This window comes from Aplysia californica, unplaced genomic scaffold, assembly GCF_000002075.1.
Source record: "Aplysia californica isolate F4 #8 unplaced genomic scaffold, AplCal3.0 scaffold00259, whole genome shotgun sequence".
NCBI classification, from domain to species: domain Eukaryota; kingdom Metazoa; phylum Mollusca; class Gastropoda; order Aplysiida; family Aplysiidae; genus Aplysia; species Aplysia californica.
The window spans coordinates 139,107-159,736 of NW_004797529.1; the positions used below are offsets into that span (position 1 = coordinate 139,107).

The window sequence follows — 20,630 nt, forward strand, 5'->3', positions numbered from 1 at the left end:
GATAAGAGTATTGGTTCTGCCTCAAACAATTATTGGATGCAAAAACAACTGGGTACATTTATTGCTTAACAGAAGCTATAAATTTTCTATTCCAGCACTCTCAACTTATGAAAATAATATTGTAGCTCAAACCAACCAAAGCAAGCCCCTTTAGGCGGAATTTAAAACTATTATGGCGGTTTTTAAGAATAACCTGGATTTGTTGACAGCAACGCGTTGCGACCAACAATCATGGCGGCGACCCACGAGAATTCCAGTGTTGTCTTACAAGGGATAGCCAGACATGTGAATTGTTTGGGTGAAGAAAACAGAAACACCAGAAAGAATGCTTTGCTTGGAATACAGAAGGACACTGTCAAACGACGACCACCTCTTGATTCTCCAGACTTGCAGCTTGTATTCTCTGAAATTATGAAACCCCTTCTCAAAGCTTTTTCAGATCCAGTGGAGAAGTGTCGAGAACTTTCCGTTGAGATGGTATTATCGTTTATGAGAAATGTTCCAACTTGTGAAAGTTATTTGTCTTATATCTTCCCTGTTCTTGTGCAAAGGCTTGGTCAGCAAGAAATCAGTGAGCCATCTGAAGAAATTCGACTGTTGCTTATTGAACTTGTGATGTTAATGGTCAAGTCCTCCAGTGCTAACATTGGTGTTTATGTTGATGATTGTGTGAGGATACTGCAAAGAACAATAGTTGACCCTTTTCCTGAAGTGAGAAAAGAAAGCTGTAAATGTGCATCACTGCTAGCTAAATCTTCACCTCAATATTTCTACATGCAGTCTGAGAGTCTCGTCAAGCCCCTTCTCCTGACTCTTTCCCACCAGCATTCCAAAGTCAGAACAATTGTCGTTGAAACAATAGGTAAGAAATAGGGTGATCTTGTAGTTCCATTCGTTAAAGTCCATGATCCATTTGTTTACATCGTGAGAAGAAATCCAAAAGTCTTGATGACCAAATAGGCAACACAAAGAACAGGGATGCAACCTAACTTCAAAACATCAAATTATGATGGTAAAATCCAGCCCCCCCCCCCCCCCCCTATTCTCCATGTTTTTATTAGGTCAGGGGGGCCCAAACCGCCGAAAAATAATGGGGGGGCTGCCAAAAAAGCGCCATTCTTTGCTTTAACTTTTTTTCTTCTGGCTTGTAGTGAAGTGCTTCCTTCCAGTCTCTCGCTTAGTTCACTCCTCAATGATTACCTGGCAATTCAGGGTCTCTGGCGTTCAGCTTTGGACTTTTAACGAACGAAACTACAAAATCACCTGAAATAGGCCTAGCAAAGTTAGCCTTATATTATACGGAGTGGTTATTGGCCCACAGGGGCGTATAAAATTTCCCCTAGAACATTTATTATTCGCAGTGGCTTTTTTTACGGCGAGCCTCCCAGTGAGTCCCAGACTATTTTTACGGCGATCCTCGAAAAGCGACCCTACTCCGCCTCTCATGTACGCGACATGCCTCAATGTATTAGATCTAGGCCTGTAGGGATTGTTCAAAATATAAACTTACACCTCAGAGGGGAAAGGGTGTCTTTGGCTTCTGTAAGAAAAGTGTAAGATTGGGTGGGGAGGTGAGATGAACGTTTTGCTCATGACTGGGAAGAAAAGGTAAAAGAAAAAGTGGATTGTGTGATTTAAAAAAAATATCTATGAAAATGATTTTGTTATCACAGTGTGATTGAAGATAAAGGATGACTCTGAAACTTACATGGTTGATTAATTTTACAGGTACGGTTTTGCAATTTGGCAACGGAAAGTCTGTTGATGATGCATACTCTCACTTGGCTCAGCGCCTGTTTGATCAGGTAATAAATAGTTGTGGTTTTAGACTGCCCTAGTAAAATCTGTGGTGTCAGTTTAACTCATTCGCTATGTATTATTTTTGGCTTGTGGACGAATTTTTTTTGGGAGGGCGAATGAGATGATGACTAGTGGGCAGTTAAAAGGTCTTTAGGGCCACAAATTCAAATAAATATCAATGTATTATGTACACCAATATTTTCAGTATGGTTTGTAGAATACATCGGTAATGTTTATTTATGTATTTTTCAACTTTGGTTCCTGTAAGAGACAATTATGCAACACAATTTTGATTGGATGCAGATAAAATCTAAAAACAAAAAATTAATAATCTTTGGTTAAACTCAAAAAATATGTTTGCATCTAGTCAAATGATACATCAAAATAACCATAAATGAATATAGAACTGGAAAATATTGAAACGTTTGCAGTTATTTACCTACATTCCATAATTTTGTACATTATGAACATAACATCCGATATTGAACCAAAAAAAAAAAAAATTTATAATCTTGAAAAACGATCACAAACAGAAAAACCCCACTCATATTTTATATGGAATTATTCAGAATTGCATTTGGAATAAACCTATACATGCCTTGAGTGGCACTTTTTCATGTTTTTTATGTAATGTCATAAAAAAGTAGTGATTTTGGGGAGAAAAAAATATTTTGACAATTTAGATCTAGACCTAGATCTAGCACTCAAAAATATTGATTTCTCAATAACAGTGCATAGGCAATATGAGTCCAATCGTATCAATATTATAAAAAAGAGCCATACATTTCTTTAGTGGGCAAAATAATGATAGATTTTGTTGTGCAAAATTACTAAGACTGGTGTCTGGGCTATAATTTTGGCATCGCGATAAAACAGAGTTGAATAAACTACGAAATCGCGTTTCAAAACTGAATCTCAATTTCCGATCTTCAGTGGAAATACTTGACCCGGAAGTCAACATTATATTATGACCTTTATTTTAACATGGATATGTGGATTGGAAAAGAATCTAAGCTAAAAGTAAAGATCCGCTCTCGAGCCGCCGGGGGCGGCTTAACGTACTGACGGCACTTCAGCCGCGCCTCCCCCACGGCTCGGCGTAGCGAATGAGTTAAGTTCTTTTAACAGAGTTGTCATTGCACAAAAAAGTTTACAACACTTACACAGTGGTTTCCACATAAAAATCTTGTCGTCTGGAGAGAAAAAAACGGGCTCTCACTTACGATGTAGTTGTATTCTGGGCGGTCATTTTACTCGTGAATCCTTCTTCTGGGTCTCTGTTCAGGTTATGAATGTTGAGAATAGTACCTTTGGAAAAGATTAACTTCTTCAATCCTGGAAGTTTTTCCCGAAAATGTACCTAGAAACTGGTCATTTTGGCACTTATGTAAGGGCCCACTAATGAACTTTAGACATACAAAATTTGAAGTATATATAGCTGTAGTAGTTTTGCTTTGGGATGGTGTACAAATTTGGCATTTTTGGGGCTTTTCTTTTTTTTTTTTTCATGGTGGAATGAGCAAGAGCAAACCTACATTGATATTCAAACATGCTTGTACAAGTGAGTGTCTAGTTCTGTATATTGTATGTCATGTATATTAAAGACTGTTAAATACTCTCATGAATAAAAAAAATGTATGTGTGAGAAAGGCAAGAGAATCGATTGGGACACATGCTCAGCTGATGAGTGAACAAACTTGGTGAAAGTGCCTTCATAAAAACCGCCATTTCTCCGTGTGTAATGTAATGACAGTAGAAACAAAATCCCAGCCCTCCTTAGGCAGAATTGGTCAAGGGAAATTTAAATAAAATGACCTTATATAAAACTAGAGACCGTTTTCCGAAACGAAACAACTAGTATACGGAACAAAACTATAGAACCTAGTTATCTCGGTCGTGGGATTGAAGGCAGCCCGCAAGCTGACCGAGATATCTCGCTCACAGGATTGAGTGAGTTAAGAAACCACTGTTAGCTACAGAAGTGGACATTGTTAGTTCAATTTTCTGATGACAAAAAGGATTAAAGACGATATTGAAAAATGTTCAAATTTGATAAAAAGCTGATATTTTCTGGTTTTACTGGCTGTATCTTGGTTCATGACTGTGTGTCTTTCAGATAGTTTTTGTACACCACTTCACCAATATTAGTCCTGTTCTGTGGGCTGGCCTTGGTGAAAAATGCATGGACCTATTTTAAAATCCCCTCCGACCCAGACCAAGGAGCAATTGTAGTCTCTCCTCTCTTCCTCTCTTCTCACATTGTGTTTTTGACATGACACATTTTTGATCTTGCCATTTTGTTGATGGTTTTCCCATTTTGTTGAGGGTTATGTTGCCGCCATTTTGTCTGCAGTTGTTCATGAACAAACGACTTGCTCTGAAGATGTAGCATTTTAAAAAGTGTTTTATTATTCTCTTGTCAATAGACACCAGCAGTCCGTAAAGCAGTCACCAAAGTTGTAGGAGGGTGGCTGCTTGATCTTCCTGACCGCTATTCATACCATCACAAACTCATTCCTCTGCTTTTGACGAGTCTGTCTGATGAACAGAGGGACATCAAGGAGTTGGCTGACAGTTTATGGCATGACATAGGTATGGTAATGTTATTATTTAAGTGTTGATCAATGACTTGAAGTGTGATTTAGGCATCTAAGAGTTGGAAAATTCCTTTCTTGTGTTACTCTAGTGTATGCTGTGGCAAGAAAATGTTAACAAAGTGGTAGTTGTATATAAACCCAGACCGGCTTTGCCTCGACAGAGAGTGTTTTAAAGTTGACTGATACATGTACTTTGTTCCAAAACTTTAGTGTGTCGATAGGTTTTCTGTTTTTACTCTAAGCTGTGATGATTGTATGGAAACTGTTAACAATTTCTGAATTATGATAATTCTGTATATGTATGGAAAAAAATGTTCAGGACTTGTCACGATGATTAATTGTGTAGCTGAAAGGTTAATGTCTCTGAATAAAGCTGAGATTGCACTATGGGTTTGGTAGGACTCTAGGGTGTTCCTTCTCCTCTGTAACTGTTAATAGATGTAGTGTTACGAGTTTTCTGTCAGTTGACACATGAGAGGTGCTGCTGCAGTGTTTTTAATGTTGTAATAAGTCACTAAATTGTAATTTTTAGAAAGACTGACATTTCAGGGTTTTTTTTGGTCTCATATGGGTTTTTTAAAACTTGAGATGTTTTATAATTTTTAAAAAGAAAGGTCCTCAGATGATTGCCTTTCTAATATTTACTTGCTAATCGTTCCATTTCTAGGTTTGAAATATGAACGGGAAAATGAAGATGATTTCAAGGACAAGCTCGACTTTCAGGCACTTCCGCCAAAACACTACCCCCCTGGAGGTGAGAATTTCTCAGAATTTTGTAGAAAGAAATCTGTGGTTATGTAAGAAGTTGTCAGTTGTGTAGATCACCTTGTAGATCAATGTTGATCCATGTTAATTGTTTCGTGGACACTTTTTGTTGTATGAAGATTTAACACTAATGTATAAAAAATAATTATGTTTTGAAATCTATATTTTTTGTGAGGCATTGTTGTGAAATCATGCGCTCGTCAAAATGATGAAATTGAAGAAAACATATTTTTTGCCGGTTTGGCAATTTTTATTGAAATTTTAATTTTTGGCTCAACACATTTTTTGTCTATGTAAAACACACTTCTGTTTGGATTTTACTGATAAACATTGATTAAAGGCTCAAAAAATGTAAATTTTAAGTTTCCAAGGAAATTACCAGACTTCTGAGAGACCCGAAGGAAATATTTTAGATGCAAAAAATTGCTACATCTGTTTTCCGTCGTTGATCCTAACAGAATCCTTGATGCCTTTACGGAAAATTGTTAATACATATATTTTGATTTTAAGCAGATTACCATTTTAGATAGTAGTAGAGGTTTTACGGCACTCGCAACTGCATAAGGTCATATGAGCGCCAAGGGGTGGGTGTCAAAAGAAAAGTCTTTGCTGGGAGTCAGACTTATTCTGCTCACCTCTCTAGCTTCAACAGCACAAGGTCTGCTTCGACTATCAAGGCACCCCGGAAATAGCAGGTCACAAGAGTGTGACAAACATACAAAAGAAGTAGAGGAAAATGACAATAGTAAGGATTAGGAAAGAAAAAGCAGCAGTTCCCTGTTGTAGATCAGGCACAGTTATGAGTGTGACAAGATGAATCAGCCCATTTACAATTGTACTGTGCTTGAAGGAGAAATATCCCCCCTTTGGGAATGACCTAAAGACACTACAGTCAGTGGCACTGCCCCGGGGGGTTTTACATTTTAAAATTTGATCGTTGACCCGAACCTAGCCGTGCAATGAACTGTTATGAATGCAGCCAACTTATGTTTCGTGGGCTCATGTGACCGTATGCAGTTGCGAGCACCGTTAAACCTCTACTAAAACAAACAAAACAAAACTTTAGCGGCTATTTTTTCATGAATTTTAACAGTGAAACCAGGAGACCCCCATCTTCTTGTAATTGAAGATATCTTGACTTCTATTCAAGATGGATGGGGTTTTTTTTCCCATCGGAAATAATACAAATGAAAAATACAAAATAATATCAATAACTCACCGATTTGTGACACATATATTTAGACTTGGGGGGAAAAGATTGTCACTTAGTCTCAAAGGTGAATGGAAAAGTACAAGTGATCTTTTTACAATAGAAAAAGATTAATGAGATATAAAGTAGAACTTTTTCCACCTCTTGTATTGAAAGCTGGTATTTAGAGTGAAATCTTGATTCACTTAAAAATAGTTTCGTGATATAACAGTTAGATTTTTAAAAAATGTTCCCTAAACAATGACTTGATAGTCAAGATCATAGATGTACACTTTAGCGGAGATGACTTGTGAGAGATATTTCACTCGTCAGCTGGCCCCTCTTCGCATCATGTTATTTACGCGAGATCGGTGACGCAGTACCTCAAAACTGTGTCACGCCGCACATTTCATAGTCTGTTTCTCTCAAAGTCGCTTCCCCTTGTTATTTCCTGTAGAGTTAATACCGGGGACAGAGGGAAAAGGGAAGGGTCATCTCAGTTAATACGTCGAAAGTAGTGGTATGTAGTGAAGTTGATCTATAAATGGGCGCATATTCACTAAATTCATCAAATTTACGCTCCAAGGAAGGAAGAAGAAGAAGAAGAAGGAGGAGGAGCAGGAAAAGAAAAAAAAGAAGGAGGAGGACGAGGAAAAAAAGAAGAAGAGGAGGAGGAGGAGGAAAAGAAGAAGAAGAAGAAGAAGAACAAGAGGAGGAGGAGAAGAAGAAGAAGGTGGAGGAGGAGGAGGAGGAGGAGGAGGAAAAAAAGAAGAAGAGGAGGAGGAGAAGAAGAAAAAGAACAAGAGGAGGAGGAGGAGAAGAGGAGGAGGAGAAGAGGAGGAGGAGAAGAGAAGAAGAAAAAGAAGGAGAAGAAGAAGGAGGAGAAGCAGAACAAGAAAAAGAAGAAAATGACAAAAAAAAGGAGTAGAAGTAGAAGAATAGAAAAGATTTGGCGTATTGTGCGCTCTAATGCATTGAGATGTGGCCAGGAATAAGGAGAGGGGACGTGACCAAGACAGGCCAATAATTGTACTGCCCGAGAGGAAACATGCAGTACGTTATGTTTAGAATTTTTCATCAAAATCCTGACTAGAATTACTAGAATGTTCTGACTCCATCTTTCATGTGTGGATGTGGGTATGACGTGACGGTAAAGAAAGAGAAATGGTGTTAAAAACCCATTCAGACAAACCCCCTTGCTTAATTTACTATGAAAACAATAAGGTGATTCCTCGGTTGTGAGGAACAGACTATTAGTTGTACAGCGTAAAACTTTCGCCGAATGCCAGACCCCAATCTCGCCTGAATCGAGGAGTGATGTGTCTCTACTTTTTTATCTCCGACTATAGGCACTAGATACAGTACGCCCCTCTCTCGCCTTGCTGCGTGATGGCCACATTCGACAGTAGCGTCCGCCATGTTTTTTTTGGCAAGCTGTGTGAAGGAGTTCTTGCTAAAGCAATGGGCTAGGCAGGTTTTCTCTTTCTCTCATACGTGATTGGGGTGGCTTGGTCCTTGTTGATTTTTTTTTTTTACCTGGGCGCCGTGGTGTACTATATCTACATTACTAAATAGCAACAATACAGCGTTCTTTCTACAACTAGATCTACAAATAAATGTATTATTAAACGATAGAGATAGAGATATAGGCTTTAAAAAAGAACCAAAAAACCCCTTTATTTCTTCATCAGCACTTTGTCTACGAGGTGGTTTATTTCTTATTGACTGAATCAAACCGTATTGGGCTTATAGACCTTTTAAAAAGAAGTAAGAAAAGATGTGGGTGTCATGGGAACCTCCCAACCACCCCTCCCTCTCTCTCCTCTCGAATCCCAGTACCAATCCCCCCTCAAATATATGAGTTTGACATTAAATTAAATCAAGATGAGCCTTAGAAAAAAATTCCGGAGTTTTTCTGCCGTTAGGTGTAGGAAGGCAATGAAGCTTTTGATAAAGCAAATTTAGCAAAACAAATTATGAATACATGTACTAGGATTTAAAAAATCGATATAAACAAATCTGAAAAGTAGAAACTTCCTGCCAAAAAATATAGTGTCTATTACTACGTAAATGGGTGGACAGTTGAAATTGTTGAAGTATTTTGTGTGGTGTGTTTGTGAAACCAAAACACGAAAGATGATCACACTCATTTCTAGTTCTATCTGTACTTTCTGGGCCTGGTAGTAAACATCCCTATAAGCATATAACTTGTAGAACAGACTAGGGAATTTTTCTTTAGTAAACTTGAGGACAGAGATGATATTGTCTTAGAATCTTTAGCTTTAGATTTTGATTCGGCGATGATTGAATCAAGAATGAGAGGCGTGAAAGACATAATTCGTAGATCTCAAGGAGCTTAGAACTAATGGAGCCTCCTCTCTCTCTTCGCGGCGCCGCGAGCAGTACGCCGCGTTGGGGATCAAATATGGCCACCGAGTGTGGGCTAAATCACGAACTGTGGCGTTTCTTTTTATAGAATTTTATCGGGCTGGGCCACGTTGTGGGGGTGGGCGGGGTGGGGGAATGCACGCAAGGAAGAGGGGATGGGGCTGGGATGAAAGAGGAGGGGCGGGCTTCGGGAAGGGACGAAGGAGAATGGGAAAAATTAAATAAGAGAGAGAGAGAGAGAGAGAGAGAGAGAGAGAGAGAGAGAGAGAGAGAGAGAGAGAGAGAGAGAGAGAGAGAGAGAGAGAGAGAGAGAGAGAGAAGAGAGAGAGAGAGAGAGAGAGAGAGAGAGAGAAGAGAGAGAGAGAGAGAGAGAGAGAGAGAGAAGAGAGAGAGAGAGAGAGAGAGAGAGAGAGAGAGAGAGAGAGAGAGAGAGAGAGTGAGACAGACAGACAGACAGACAGACAGACAGACAGACAGACAGACAGACAGAGAGAGAGAGAGAGAGAGGGAGAGAGAGAGTGAGAGACAGACAGACAGACAGAGAGAGAGAGAGAGAGAGAGATTGTGATCAACTGACGGGCTGACGGATAATGACAGGAAAAAAAAAATTATGTGTGTGATACGGACTGTTCAATTCTTTAAGAGTTTTATGTTATAATCTAGTTTAAAAATCAAAAAGATGTGTAAAATAAGAAGAAAACTTGTCCGAGTAACATAAAATTATCAAACATACCAAATTAAAAAGATACTCTTTCAAGATGCTAAAATATATAATTATAAGAAATGGATGAAAATATACTTTAAAACTGAATTTAAGATATATGATTGTATGATTCTAGGCGTGTGCCATAACTAACTTTATGTGTAAGGAATAGCGGACACAAAAGAGGGTCGATGTTTGCTTTATCTAATTGCTAACAGTATGTCTTGGTCTATAAATAATATTATTGATCACAATAATTTTGTTTCCTGGTTTTCACAAAGTGGAGCGCACAATGATTTCAAATATTTCAACAAAAAAAAAGAAGATAACAGCACCCTTGGAGGTGTGATCGCATGCATGAGCGTGGATAACCTTTGAAGGGTTGTTTTTTTTTCCAGTAAAGTATGATATGGAGAGCAGCGTTTTTAGTCCCTTATTACACTCCAAATTGTGTTGCTGGGGGCATAGAATCACTTTCATTCAAATTTTTTAAAAGGGAAACAACTTAACTGTGAAAACTTCGGTCCACTGCAGCATCATATCGGTTCTTACACTTAAATACAACACAGGTGCAAGGCATTTTTACTAATTGACTTGCCTAATCTGAAGGACCTCGGAATAAAACCTTCTTTCTTATTCAGATTTCAGTGCCTTAATCGGGCAATCGCGCGGCGCAGGTAGCCCACGGTTCCGCCGCGAGAGAGGGCTCCTATCAGGCGTGCGGTGCCGCCCACAGAGCATCCTCCATTACTTTTAATCTCCTTGGTAGATCTAAATCTACCGTGGCAGCAAAGTGAATAGTTGGAGATCGGGAAGTGAGTGAATATGCTTGGAAATGAAAGGGAAAGAAAGCCAAGAGAAGTGAAAATCAAGAGGATAATGTCTTAGATCTATTTCTAAATCTAAATCTAGACCTGGACAAGCAAGTGCAACTCGGGCAAATTCTGATTTATTACAAATTTTGGTATTGTCACAGTGATGTTACAAAATTGATAATAAAATCTGCTAGAATTGCACAATTTCATACCCTTTTGCATGAACATGCAGGGAATTGAATGTAAAATTACGTACTTTTACTAATCAAATATTTTTTTACACATTTCAATGCTACGTTTTATTACCTTTCAAAATATGTAATAAACTACCTACAAATTATTTCATTTTACTTATGAAAATCCTTCCCGAACATACACACCTATCATCCAGGATCGGATGCACAGAGAAAACCGCTGAAAGCTGGTATAAAAATGGGCAGAGAATGAGTTAAGAACTAAAGTAAACAATTTACAGCACTTAAACTAAAGCTCCTTCTATTGTTGTTTTAAGTAAGTCTAATTTTAGACATTTGTAAAACAACTGTGACGACTCTGGACTCACTAAAGATAAAAAAGTGAACTTAATGTGGTCAATTGTTTTTCTACACAGTTTAGTGATAACTGAAACCAAAACCTTTACTAAGGTGTTTTTGGACAACATTCAATAAAACGAAACATTAAAAAGTACTCTGTTTGATAAGGAAATTACCTGGCCATTGTGAAAAAGATCTAGCTGCTAGTCAACCTTAACTTTTCATGGCCCAGAACTTTACTGATGGCTCTTAATATTTAAAAAAACGCAGACTGACTATTTGTGTCTATAAGACATATTATGAGCGAAAAATAGATGATGTAATAAAAGAAAACAGAAATCATGGAACTGCCTGACTGAAGCAGTGATGAGTTGTTTAAATTCATTCGTGCAATAGAAAATGTGCAAAAACCCATATTATGTGCTGTGCATATAGCAAGCTCAGCACCAAGTGCACTCTGACTATGGTTTCCTTTGTCACTAATTAGCTTAGAGATCTATATCCTATACATTACATCGTACATTTTAGACACAAGCCTGTCTTTGGCTGCTCCCATCCATCATCATCCCATAAAAATAATTATGATTGATGATACTGCTATATTACTATGTTTAATATATATCGTAAGTCAGTGAGTCATTGTCAAGTGAGTGAAATTAGTACCTCAGATTAGTAGATTTAACTTAGATTTTGTGATGTTTAAGTAATTTAAACACAAAGAGGAGGCAAAATTGCAGTGGTTGGATCTGATTTCAATTAACTGAAAGGTAAGATTTGATCAGGCCAGGCTCTTAATCTTTTCGAATATTTTCTTCAAAACAGAGATCTGGATCTAATCAGTCAAAATTCTTATCAATCAGTGAAATGAAAGAGGGATTCCTTTGGAGGCTCTGTTAGCACACTGATAAACGCAGCAGTGTTGCACCATCCTTTCTGGTCTCGTTTTATTGTAAAGAAAGTCTCTAAGGCTGTAATAATAATAATAATAATCATGCAGATCATTTCTATAGGGCCCACAAACACCGCTCTAGGTGCTTCAGAATCTACATAAATGCATGTATGAACAATATTCACACATGCACCCGCACACACATACACAAACACACACACACACACACTCACACACACACACCCACACACATCTACTTGCTTATCACACTCACACGTTTGCACATCGTACAAACATGATCTAGATCTAGACGTCTATTGGGATATGGCTTTTCTTTGGGTTACATTAAAGAATTTCAGTATTATTTTCATTAAGCTGGAGCTTATTATCAATCATCCAGTTCTTGATATCATCAATGCACATACCCTTGGTACCAGGCACGGTTTTAACATCTGGTGGTGGAACAGATTTGTACAATTGTGTATCATCTGCGTACATGTGATGTTGTTATCGATCCAGGCGTACATGTGATAAGTCATACTCATCTGTGCTTTCTAATCACAGCTCAAAGCGGCTGTGTTTATAACGTATACACGATAGGACCCAATAAGACGTTAATCCAGAAAGGGACTAGAGGTTTCACATGCTTGCACTTTTAAGAGAGTCCCTTTGGATTAAAACACAATGTTAGAATACCCGATACCCCCGGGGCAGTGCCTCTGACTGAAGTGTGTTTAGGCCATTCCCAAAGGGGGGACATTTTTTCGTTCTAAATCACAGTAGAATTGTAAATGGGCTGGTCGAAGAATGTCATGCTCATAACTGTGCCTGAACTGCAACAGGGAACTGCTGCTTCTTTTTCCTAATCCTTACTATCGTCATTTTCCTCTACTTCTTTTGTATGTTTGTCACACTCTTGTGACCTGCTATTTCCGGGGTGCCTTGACAGTCGAAGGAGACTTTGTGCTATTGAAGCTAAAGAGGTGAGCTGAGTAAGTCTGATTTCCTGTAAGGACTTCTGTGTTGACATCCACCCCTTGGCGCTCATATGACCTTATGCAGTTGCGAGCGCCGTAAAACCACTACTAAAACATAACAAAACAACGTTAGAATCAAATAAAAAACGTAAGAGCAGAGACATGCCCACTCACATGTAAACAAACGTTTTTGCTAATGAAAAAATGACGCCAACAAACTCAAATGTTTCCGTGTCACATGACCTCGTACGGACTCTTAATTTTTAAAGGAGATAACTCTATTGTCAAGATGAATTATCAATTTTAAAAATATGTTGAGGTAATTATAAAGTATCTCTGGTGCAAATGAAATGGATTATCAATAGCCAATAATGTTAATGCTGGAGATGGTTTTACTTTGGAGACGAGCACAAGCAAATCAGGCTTGTGGGGGGAGTTGTGCAGTAAGTACAGTCGAAATTTTCTAAGGCGACCACCTATAGTCGAGGAAAACAGTGGTTGTCTTAAAGACAATTGGATGTCTTGGACAGTATCATTATAATATGAAAGAAATGCAAAGAGAGATATGATGGGAGCGGTCGTTTGTAAAGGTGACAGTCTTGGACTGTTGGCTGTTAGAATAGGTTCCACTGTCATTCTAATTGTTTAATTGTAACCCTTTGGAGTAGCATTGAAAATTGTTACGAGTTTCACATTGTTTCTTCATTAAAAAACAACAGAATCTAAGGTATGACTGTAAAATCAGAAGACTGAACAAACTTAAAAAGCAAATATGGTTTTGTATTTGTATAGTAGAAAATAGATTAGGTTCCTTTATTCCTATTGATGTTCATATTTTATATGCACTTTCATGGCTATTAAAATCTCTGTGGAATATTTCAGTGGAAAGACCCAATTTGGGATGCAGAGTGCTGGTGAATCGCCATTTGTCCAAAATCTTGCCTGGTCTTGTAAAAGACATTTGTGACTGGGTTGGAGAAACCCGCATCAAGTCGGCCTCTCTTCTCTACTGGCTTCTGATCAATGCAGAGGAGTACACAACACAGCACATTGAGATTTTACTGAATGGTCTTTACAAAGCAAGTCTGGACGACGAGACGAGAGTTGTTCTGGATGTATGTTCACTGAAATGGAAACTTTTGTTAAAAGTACACGTTGATTAAGCATATTCCATTCCCTTGTTGCTTTTTTCTTCTAAAGTTCGGTTTTGGAATGAAGTAAAGGTGTGTTTTCAATATACTTTTTTTTTTCTCTTTTCAAAAATTGGTGTTAGCTCATGGTTCTTGAGAAGGTGTGGTTACAGTGGTCTCCATCTTAGAATGCAACATGTTAAAATCAGTTTTTAGTAACACATTTTTTTATCCCTGACTTACATGCCTAAAAACTGGGTCTGAGCTGAGGGAGTGAAAGTTTGTCCAGTTTTAAATGCATCTCTTTGCCAAAATAACATTGTGAAAACAATGAGGCCTTTTTCATTCTTTGTATGTGTGTGTGTGTGTGTGTGTGGGGGGGGGGGTGCACAAGGCAGAGAGGAAGAGAAGACACTCTCACACTGCCCCTCTACTTTTTGTTTCACATAGCACTGCCCACTTCTAAACACTTCAGCCGCTTTGACTACTTATAGTGTAAGACTCTGCCACATACCATTATGAAAAATAACGTATAACGGAGTGTTACATTGAGCAGTTGGTATGCTCCCTGGCTCAGTAATTATATTAATTTGTACATTTTTTATTGTTATAGCGGACATGTATTCCCACAGGTTCAAAGGTCGGCAGAACTGGTGGGCTATTTCGTCAAGCCGGAGATCTGGAAGAAGGTTCTCCTAGTCTCTCTGCGTCAATCGCTATCCTCCGGAGTGGTCATGACTCTGGCATCTATCGTCAAAGGTTGTACTCATGACCTTTTGCTGCCTCACCAACAAGACCTGGTGGAGTCCATTCTCAACCCGGATATTTGTCACACTGTGGAGGCCAAAATGCATGTTCAGGTACACAAATCCATACTCTTCTTCACTGATCAAATTTCATGAGGGCAAGCCTTTTCTAAATTTTTTTTTGGCTTGAAAGTCTTGATTAAAGTTCAAGAGCAAAAAAGTTCCTATCATATAGCTTGGCAATGTTCAAAGAATGTTCCCAAACGTATGGTGTTGTAAGATTTAGGCCTACCTTGTGTAGATCTCTAAGTCTTTCTTGCCGTGTCGCAGTCGTCTGTCGATGATAGGGGGCCCCCAATCCTGTAGTCTGGTCGACAGAATTTCAGTTACGTCTTCTCGCTAAGTTCGCTCAATCAAGACTGCTGCCCGTGCTAGTTAGTCATGCGCGAAGGCCTTTTTCCGTTGGCGAGGTGTTCGAAGGTTTCCTGGCCAAAATGTTGACAAAACAAGATGTTCGATACTACAGTGTATTACCCGTGGCTTGGTCATTGAAAGAATATCATGACTTGTTGTCGGTCTAATGTCCCTCTACCTATGCAGATTTTCTTCTGCAGCCTGTGGGCGGATGTCGAGGACTGTTATTGAGTCTCCTTCTTTTCAGTGTTTCAGATTATTGGGTGAAGGATGACATGCATCTTAACTTCTGCCTATTCTGTCTGTTAGCCAACAATATATTATCTTCCTTTTAGTCTTTTGCCTGAGTTTTGACACATATTTTTGTGTGATTTGCTCCTTCTTTTTCAATGTAACAGTGGTGGTTTGTGTATTGGATCTTACAGTTTTTAGTATTGTTTTTAAAGTTTTGGAACTCAAACTTGCACTTAATCATGTAAGTTTGTTGTATCTTCAGTCTGAGAAAACATAACTTTGTCTACTCTTGATGACTTCTTGGCTTCAAACGTCATCTTTATTTGTTTACATGTATTAATAATAAATAGCATTTGTGCTTCGCATTTCCATTTTCTAAAAAATGCTCTATGTGCATTACATTAATAAAGATATCACATCTTAAAAATTAATAGACATGTGTGTAAGTAAAACCTAGTATTATGCATATAAATGTATATGTATAAAAATTTCTATGAGAAAAATAGTCTCACAGTAAGCCTGGCAACGCATTCACTGAGATATAGAATGCAGTAACAACTCATGAACAATAAAACTGAAATTTGAATAGCAAGAAACATTCAGGAAAAACAATATTTTCAATGTTTTGATTGCTATAAAAAGTCACATAACGAAATTGTAAATCAGTTACTTCCATGGAAGCTTCTGTAAGAAGTCTTGGGCCTTTCCTGTTGGAAAAATGTTTTTGTGGTTTTATTTATTTTCAATACTTTCTTTTGTGCTATTTTGTAGTAATAAATCATGAAGTCATCTTTGGAGTGGATATTGAATTGTCTACTCCTCGCGGGCAGTATTGCATACAGACGTAAGTCATTTTTGGCAGCCTTTGAGATATGTCTGGAGGCAATACTGTCCCCTTCCTGGTCTCTGACAATTTTGGAGTGTCTGGCTATGTTTTTAAAAACTCTGTGTTTGCTCTTTATCTTGCAATTATTATTGTTACAGAAAATTGAGTATCAAAATGTTTTTGTTTTTTTTATCGTCAGGTTTTTAATACTGTCAATAAGCTATTCTGGCTTTTGTGATTGTCCCCAGATTTTGAAATTTTGTGAGGCAATGTTGTCAGTCATGAAGGAGGATGTCAAAGATGTTGGTCAACAGATATTTAATATGCTCATCAACACCATCGGGATGGCAAAGGAAGATAACATCAGACAAAATGTAAGTCTTTTTCTTGTCCAGAGAAACATGTGATAGATTACTAGTGGATAAGAAGACATAATTAAGTTGAGAAAGATTTGTTTGCCTTTTGGAAAGTACAAAAATTGATGAAAGTGCATGTCTTTGGAGAGGTAATGACATTAATCATTGTTTCTAAGGGCTTGTAGCTTGAATTTTGTTTTCCTTACCAGTTTGCTATTTTATGACGCTTATTGTACTACCAACTGATTTTGATGTCTTGCTGAACAAAATTCAAGTGGATGGTATGTTGGAAAAGCTTTATTTACTTGTATGCTTTTCTTTGTTTGTTTGTTTTTTTTCCCCCAGATGTATGCTGCCTTAGCTATGCTCGCATTGTTCTGTTACACTGGTACATGTATTGCGGATTGGTTGGGTCCAATAGTACAATGGTCAACTGAAGACATTTTGTTTCTTTATTTCTTCCTTTTTAGGCTAATGAGCTGTTGGATGCCCTGGCTAAAGTTCAAGGCTTACGAGACAAGACAGATTTGTTTGAAGCCCACACGAAGCCACTCCTTGATTCCTTTGGTGATGGCATCAACATGTGGACAAACTTCTCTCCTGAGAGGATGGTCTTCGATGCTCTCTTGATAGAAGCTGGTGAGATTATGCTTTTGTTTCTTAACATGATTTTTGTTTTGCTAAAACCTTTGTTGTTTTCTGGTGGTGGTCTTGACATGGGAATAGGCACGAAATTTGGTTCAATGGTATTTATGTCAAAGCCATTGTTTAGATAAGGGCTTGGGGGGGGGGGGGGGGGGATAAAGAGGGGTTCAGAAGTAGAAGTACCTGTTTTTTCTGTACTCAGGTCCTGTTACTAGCTAGCATTTAAGAATGTCCTTATATTCAGTGGGGAAGAAGTTCAAAATCAATTTGTATGTATGTTAAGCATTTTATTATTAGCTATGGGCATTTTGTGAAACATTGGGAGTATTTCCTTGTGTGTAGATGGAAAGTGGTTCAAAATGATATAATGTTGGAGGGCTCTCGTGGTTTAGAGGTAAGGTGTTTGCCTCTCCTTCAATTGGTCACAGGTTTGAAAACTTACAGCGACAGAAAATTTTCTCCTTTCTCCTCCTTTCCAGTTCTCTAGTCTTGTTCCATCACCTACTTTCACCTACTTTTCCCCCTCCCAACCTCCAGCCTCCCCCGGGCTCATTTCCCCTTTACTCTTAACTTTTTCTTCAGCTCTCCTGGTTCTTTCTTACTGGTATCTTTCAGCCACACCCCATGATCTTTGGGTAGGTGAGATGTAACACCTTGACTTCTTGGATAAGGGAGAAAATCTTGGGAGGCCTGTGTGCAAGTTGGGCATTTTAAAGATCCCTTGGTGGTTCTAAAATTGATGGCAAGGGGCCCTATGAAGTTGGAAAAACGGTTACATATGTAAAAATCAGTTGCACTGCAGTTAGAACCAGTAGTCTGCTCCCTCTGAGATCTAGTAGGGGAACGCAAAGAAGAAGATATGATGTTGAGTGTTCTCACAAAATGAAAAAAATAATTTTTTTCACGGTCTACATCAGAGAGACAACATGAAGGGGCTTCAGATATAAATGAAGCTATAGCAACTGTTACAAAATTTATATTTGTGAAAAATTGTTGTCAGGTCCGGTGGTCGGCAAACATTTAGATGACATCATCCCCATCATTGTGATCAACCTGCACCCGGACAAGGACGCCGAGCTAAGGCTCAAGGTTTTCTCTCTCCTGTCCCGCTTGATTATGGCTGCCCCGACCACTCTCGACTCGGAGCACCACTTTGCTGAATTTGCAGTCACTGTGCTGACCGATGTGATCCTTCCCAACTGTGTGTGGTCTGCTGGGCGGACGGCGGGTGCCATTCGTACGACGGCTGTCTCTTGCTTGTGGGCCCTGCTGCAGAGTGGGGCGCTTACTAAAGAGAAGGTGGGTAGAGGGAACTGTGTACTAGCTAGTTCGAAACACGCGCCTGTATGCAGACATGCGTATTTGTGTTTGTGTATTTGAATGTGTATGTGTGTCTTTGTTTGAAGGCTTGTTTATGTTTTTGTGTGCGTACAGGCCAGTGCTTAAGTGTGAATGGTGAGTACTGATATGTACATCTGTGTGTGTGTGTATGTGCGTGCGTGCATGTGTGTGCACACAACAGGTGTGTAATTTTACCATATATATATATGCTGTAGTGGCAGTTTTGAATTCTGGGTGAGTTGACTTTACGGTTTGCTTATGCCTTGTTTTTTTTTGGCCAGATGGAGCCAGTGATCGAGTCTGTGATTACCCAGGTGATTTCTCTGCTGGAGGATGACAACACCAGTACACGTTTACTGGGCTGCAGGGTCATGACCCGGATCTTTGACCTCATGGGGTCATCGCTGAGTATGGACAGGCTGCACAACATGTACCCAGAACTGCTCAAGGTTAGACCTTAACACGTTGGTCTGTTATTCTCACTCATTGACCATAGGAGTGCTTCTTTTCTGGAAATTTCTAGACTTTGGGGAAGTGCTGAGAATTGCAGACTTTTCATTATCTTTTATGACAGATTAATGTTGCATATTTTTGTAAAGCAATTTCTACAAGGACCATGTTTTGTTTCTTTTCTGACAGTGCTATATTGTCCAGGGTGACTGCGGGAGAGAAATTTCCGCCATGAACGCCAAGCTACAATGTGAGGCAGGAGTGTGATTTTTAAATTATTTTTCTGGGGGGGGGGGGTTGTAAGTTGTATGCAATGGAAGGAGTCGCTCCCGTCCGTCCGTCTGCCCGCTCGAATGGATGGAGTCTCTCGGTCCGCCAGTCCGCTCGCTCACTAAACGAACTGTTGTCTCTGTCCGATGTGTAGCGAGTAGCGAACTACTCTTCACAAGCGGAGGATTTGTTACCCGTCCGCTCGTTTGCGGGTAGTGCCAGCGAGTAGTTGGTTACTTGCGGACGCTAATTTTGCGAGCCCGACCCAACCCTAGTACCTACATTTGTGTGTGTGTGTGTGTGTGTACGCGCTGTCGTTGTTATGTAACATGCCCCTGAAAAATGGATGACCCTCCCCTGGAAAACTGGGAAGCCGGGTTGGCAGTCACCCTGAAATGTTCTCACCATATAAGTAGACCTGCATGTTTGCGGACAATCTTCTGAATTCTGACAATCGCGACCCGACCTGGGACCCGGCCGATGCCATCGCTAGACCCACCTGTATTAGTCAATGTGCGAAGCGCGAGGCCTGGCCCATCGCCAGCACCCCCCTTTTCTCCGGTTGGCTTTGTCGGCACTTTCGTTTTCGTGCTGTCTGCCGTGTCAGGCATAATTGTCGGAACCTGAGTAAAAATACGAATACGAAAAAGGACGACGACGTAAATTAGATCTACTTTCAGTTTCGTGCTTGAGCGCCCATTTTGAATTTCGTCTGTTGACCGATAGTCGATAGGGCCTAGTTCGGATGTGGATTCATTCGAGGCCTACTAGATCTAACTTGTTCTACTTGATCTAGATTTATCATAGATCACTATAGACCTAGATCTATATGGAGGATTCATATTCCAATTCTATTGTGTCAAACCCTATTATAGGTTGGGCTGTAATGTTAATTTTGGTAAAAGTGCATTTCATCAGGTGCGTAAATTATTAGATCTAGATCTAGACTCAGCTGAGGCCCTCTCTGTTCGGATGCAGATTTTTTTCTAGTACTATTTTGCATGCTGAACATGAATATGGCCTTCATTTTTGCTGCTAATCAATAGTTATTGATATTGATGTTTGAAAATAATGATATTTCACTTGATTTAAACAACATGTGGGGTTTCATGCCCCCCTGACCTAACAAGAATCTGGGGGGTTTCAGGGGGGTGCTTCCCTGATTTCACGATGATTTGATGTTTTGGCAATTAGGATTGATAAATGTACTTGAAAACAATTGATTTGAGAGGTTTTTAGTGACCGTACCTGTGTTCTACAACAAAAATTATGGCAGTTTAACCCGCAAATCTGTGTGTGGGTGCATAAGTAAAATTTAACTCTATTTCGTTCAAGGCTTATTCAATTCCTGTTCCAGATCTAGTTATCTAGATGTTGATCTTGATCTCGATAATTATATGGAGGATTCATTATAGGGCAAGATACAGGCTCTGTTTCTCCGAACGCTCGGGAAAATAAACCTGAACTCTATTTCTCCGAACGGTTTCCGTTCTCGAGATTTGTCGATAATTTGCAAATAGAGTGGCTCGTGTGTGTGTGTGTGTGAGTGTGTATAAGGTGTG

The 20,630-nt window shown here is 39.2% G+C and overlaps 1 protein-coding gene across 1 annotated transcript in view; it reads left to right on the forward strand.

The window, feature by feature from the left end:
• Window positions 1-212: 212 nt before the first annotated feature.
• The window catches only part of LOC101862736 (dynein assembly factor 5, axonemal), a 26,046-nt gene continuing 5,628 nt past the window's right edge, over window positions 213-20,630 (forward strand). Inside the window, exons 1-10 of the mRNA XM_005100755.3 lie at window positions 213-862; window positions 1,729-1,805; window positions 4,227-4,392; window positions 5,065-5,151; window positions 13,539-13,771; window positions 14,419-14,646; window positions 16,255-16,380; window positions 16,833-17,001; window positions 18,008-18,306; window positions 18,630-18,797. Of these exons, the coding sequence (XP_005100812.1) occupies window positions 232-862; window positions 1,729-1,805; window positions 4,227-4,392; window positions 5,065-5,151; window positions 13,539-13,771; window positions 14,419-14,646; window positions 16,255-16,380; window positions 16,833-17,001; window positions 18,008-18,306; window positions 18,630-18,797 (2,184 nt within the window). The 5' untranslated portion in view covers window positions 213-231. The remainder of the gene's footprint in view (window positions 863-1,728; window positions 1,806-4,226; window positions 4,393-5,064; window positions 5,152-13,538; window positions 13,772-14,418; window positions 14,647-16,254; window positions 16,381-16,832; window positions 17,002-18,007; window positions 18,307-18,629; window positions 18,798-20,630) is intronic.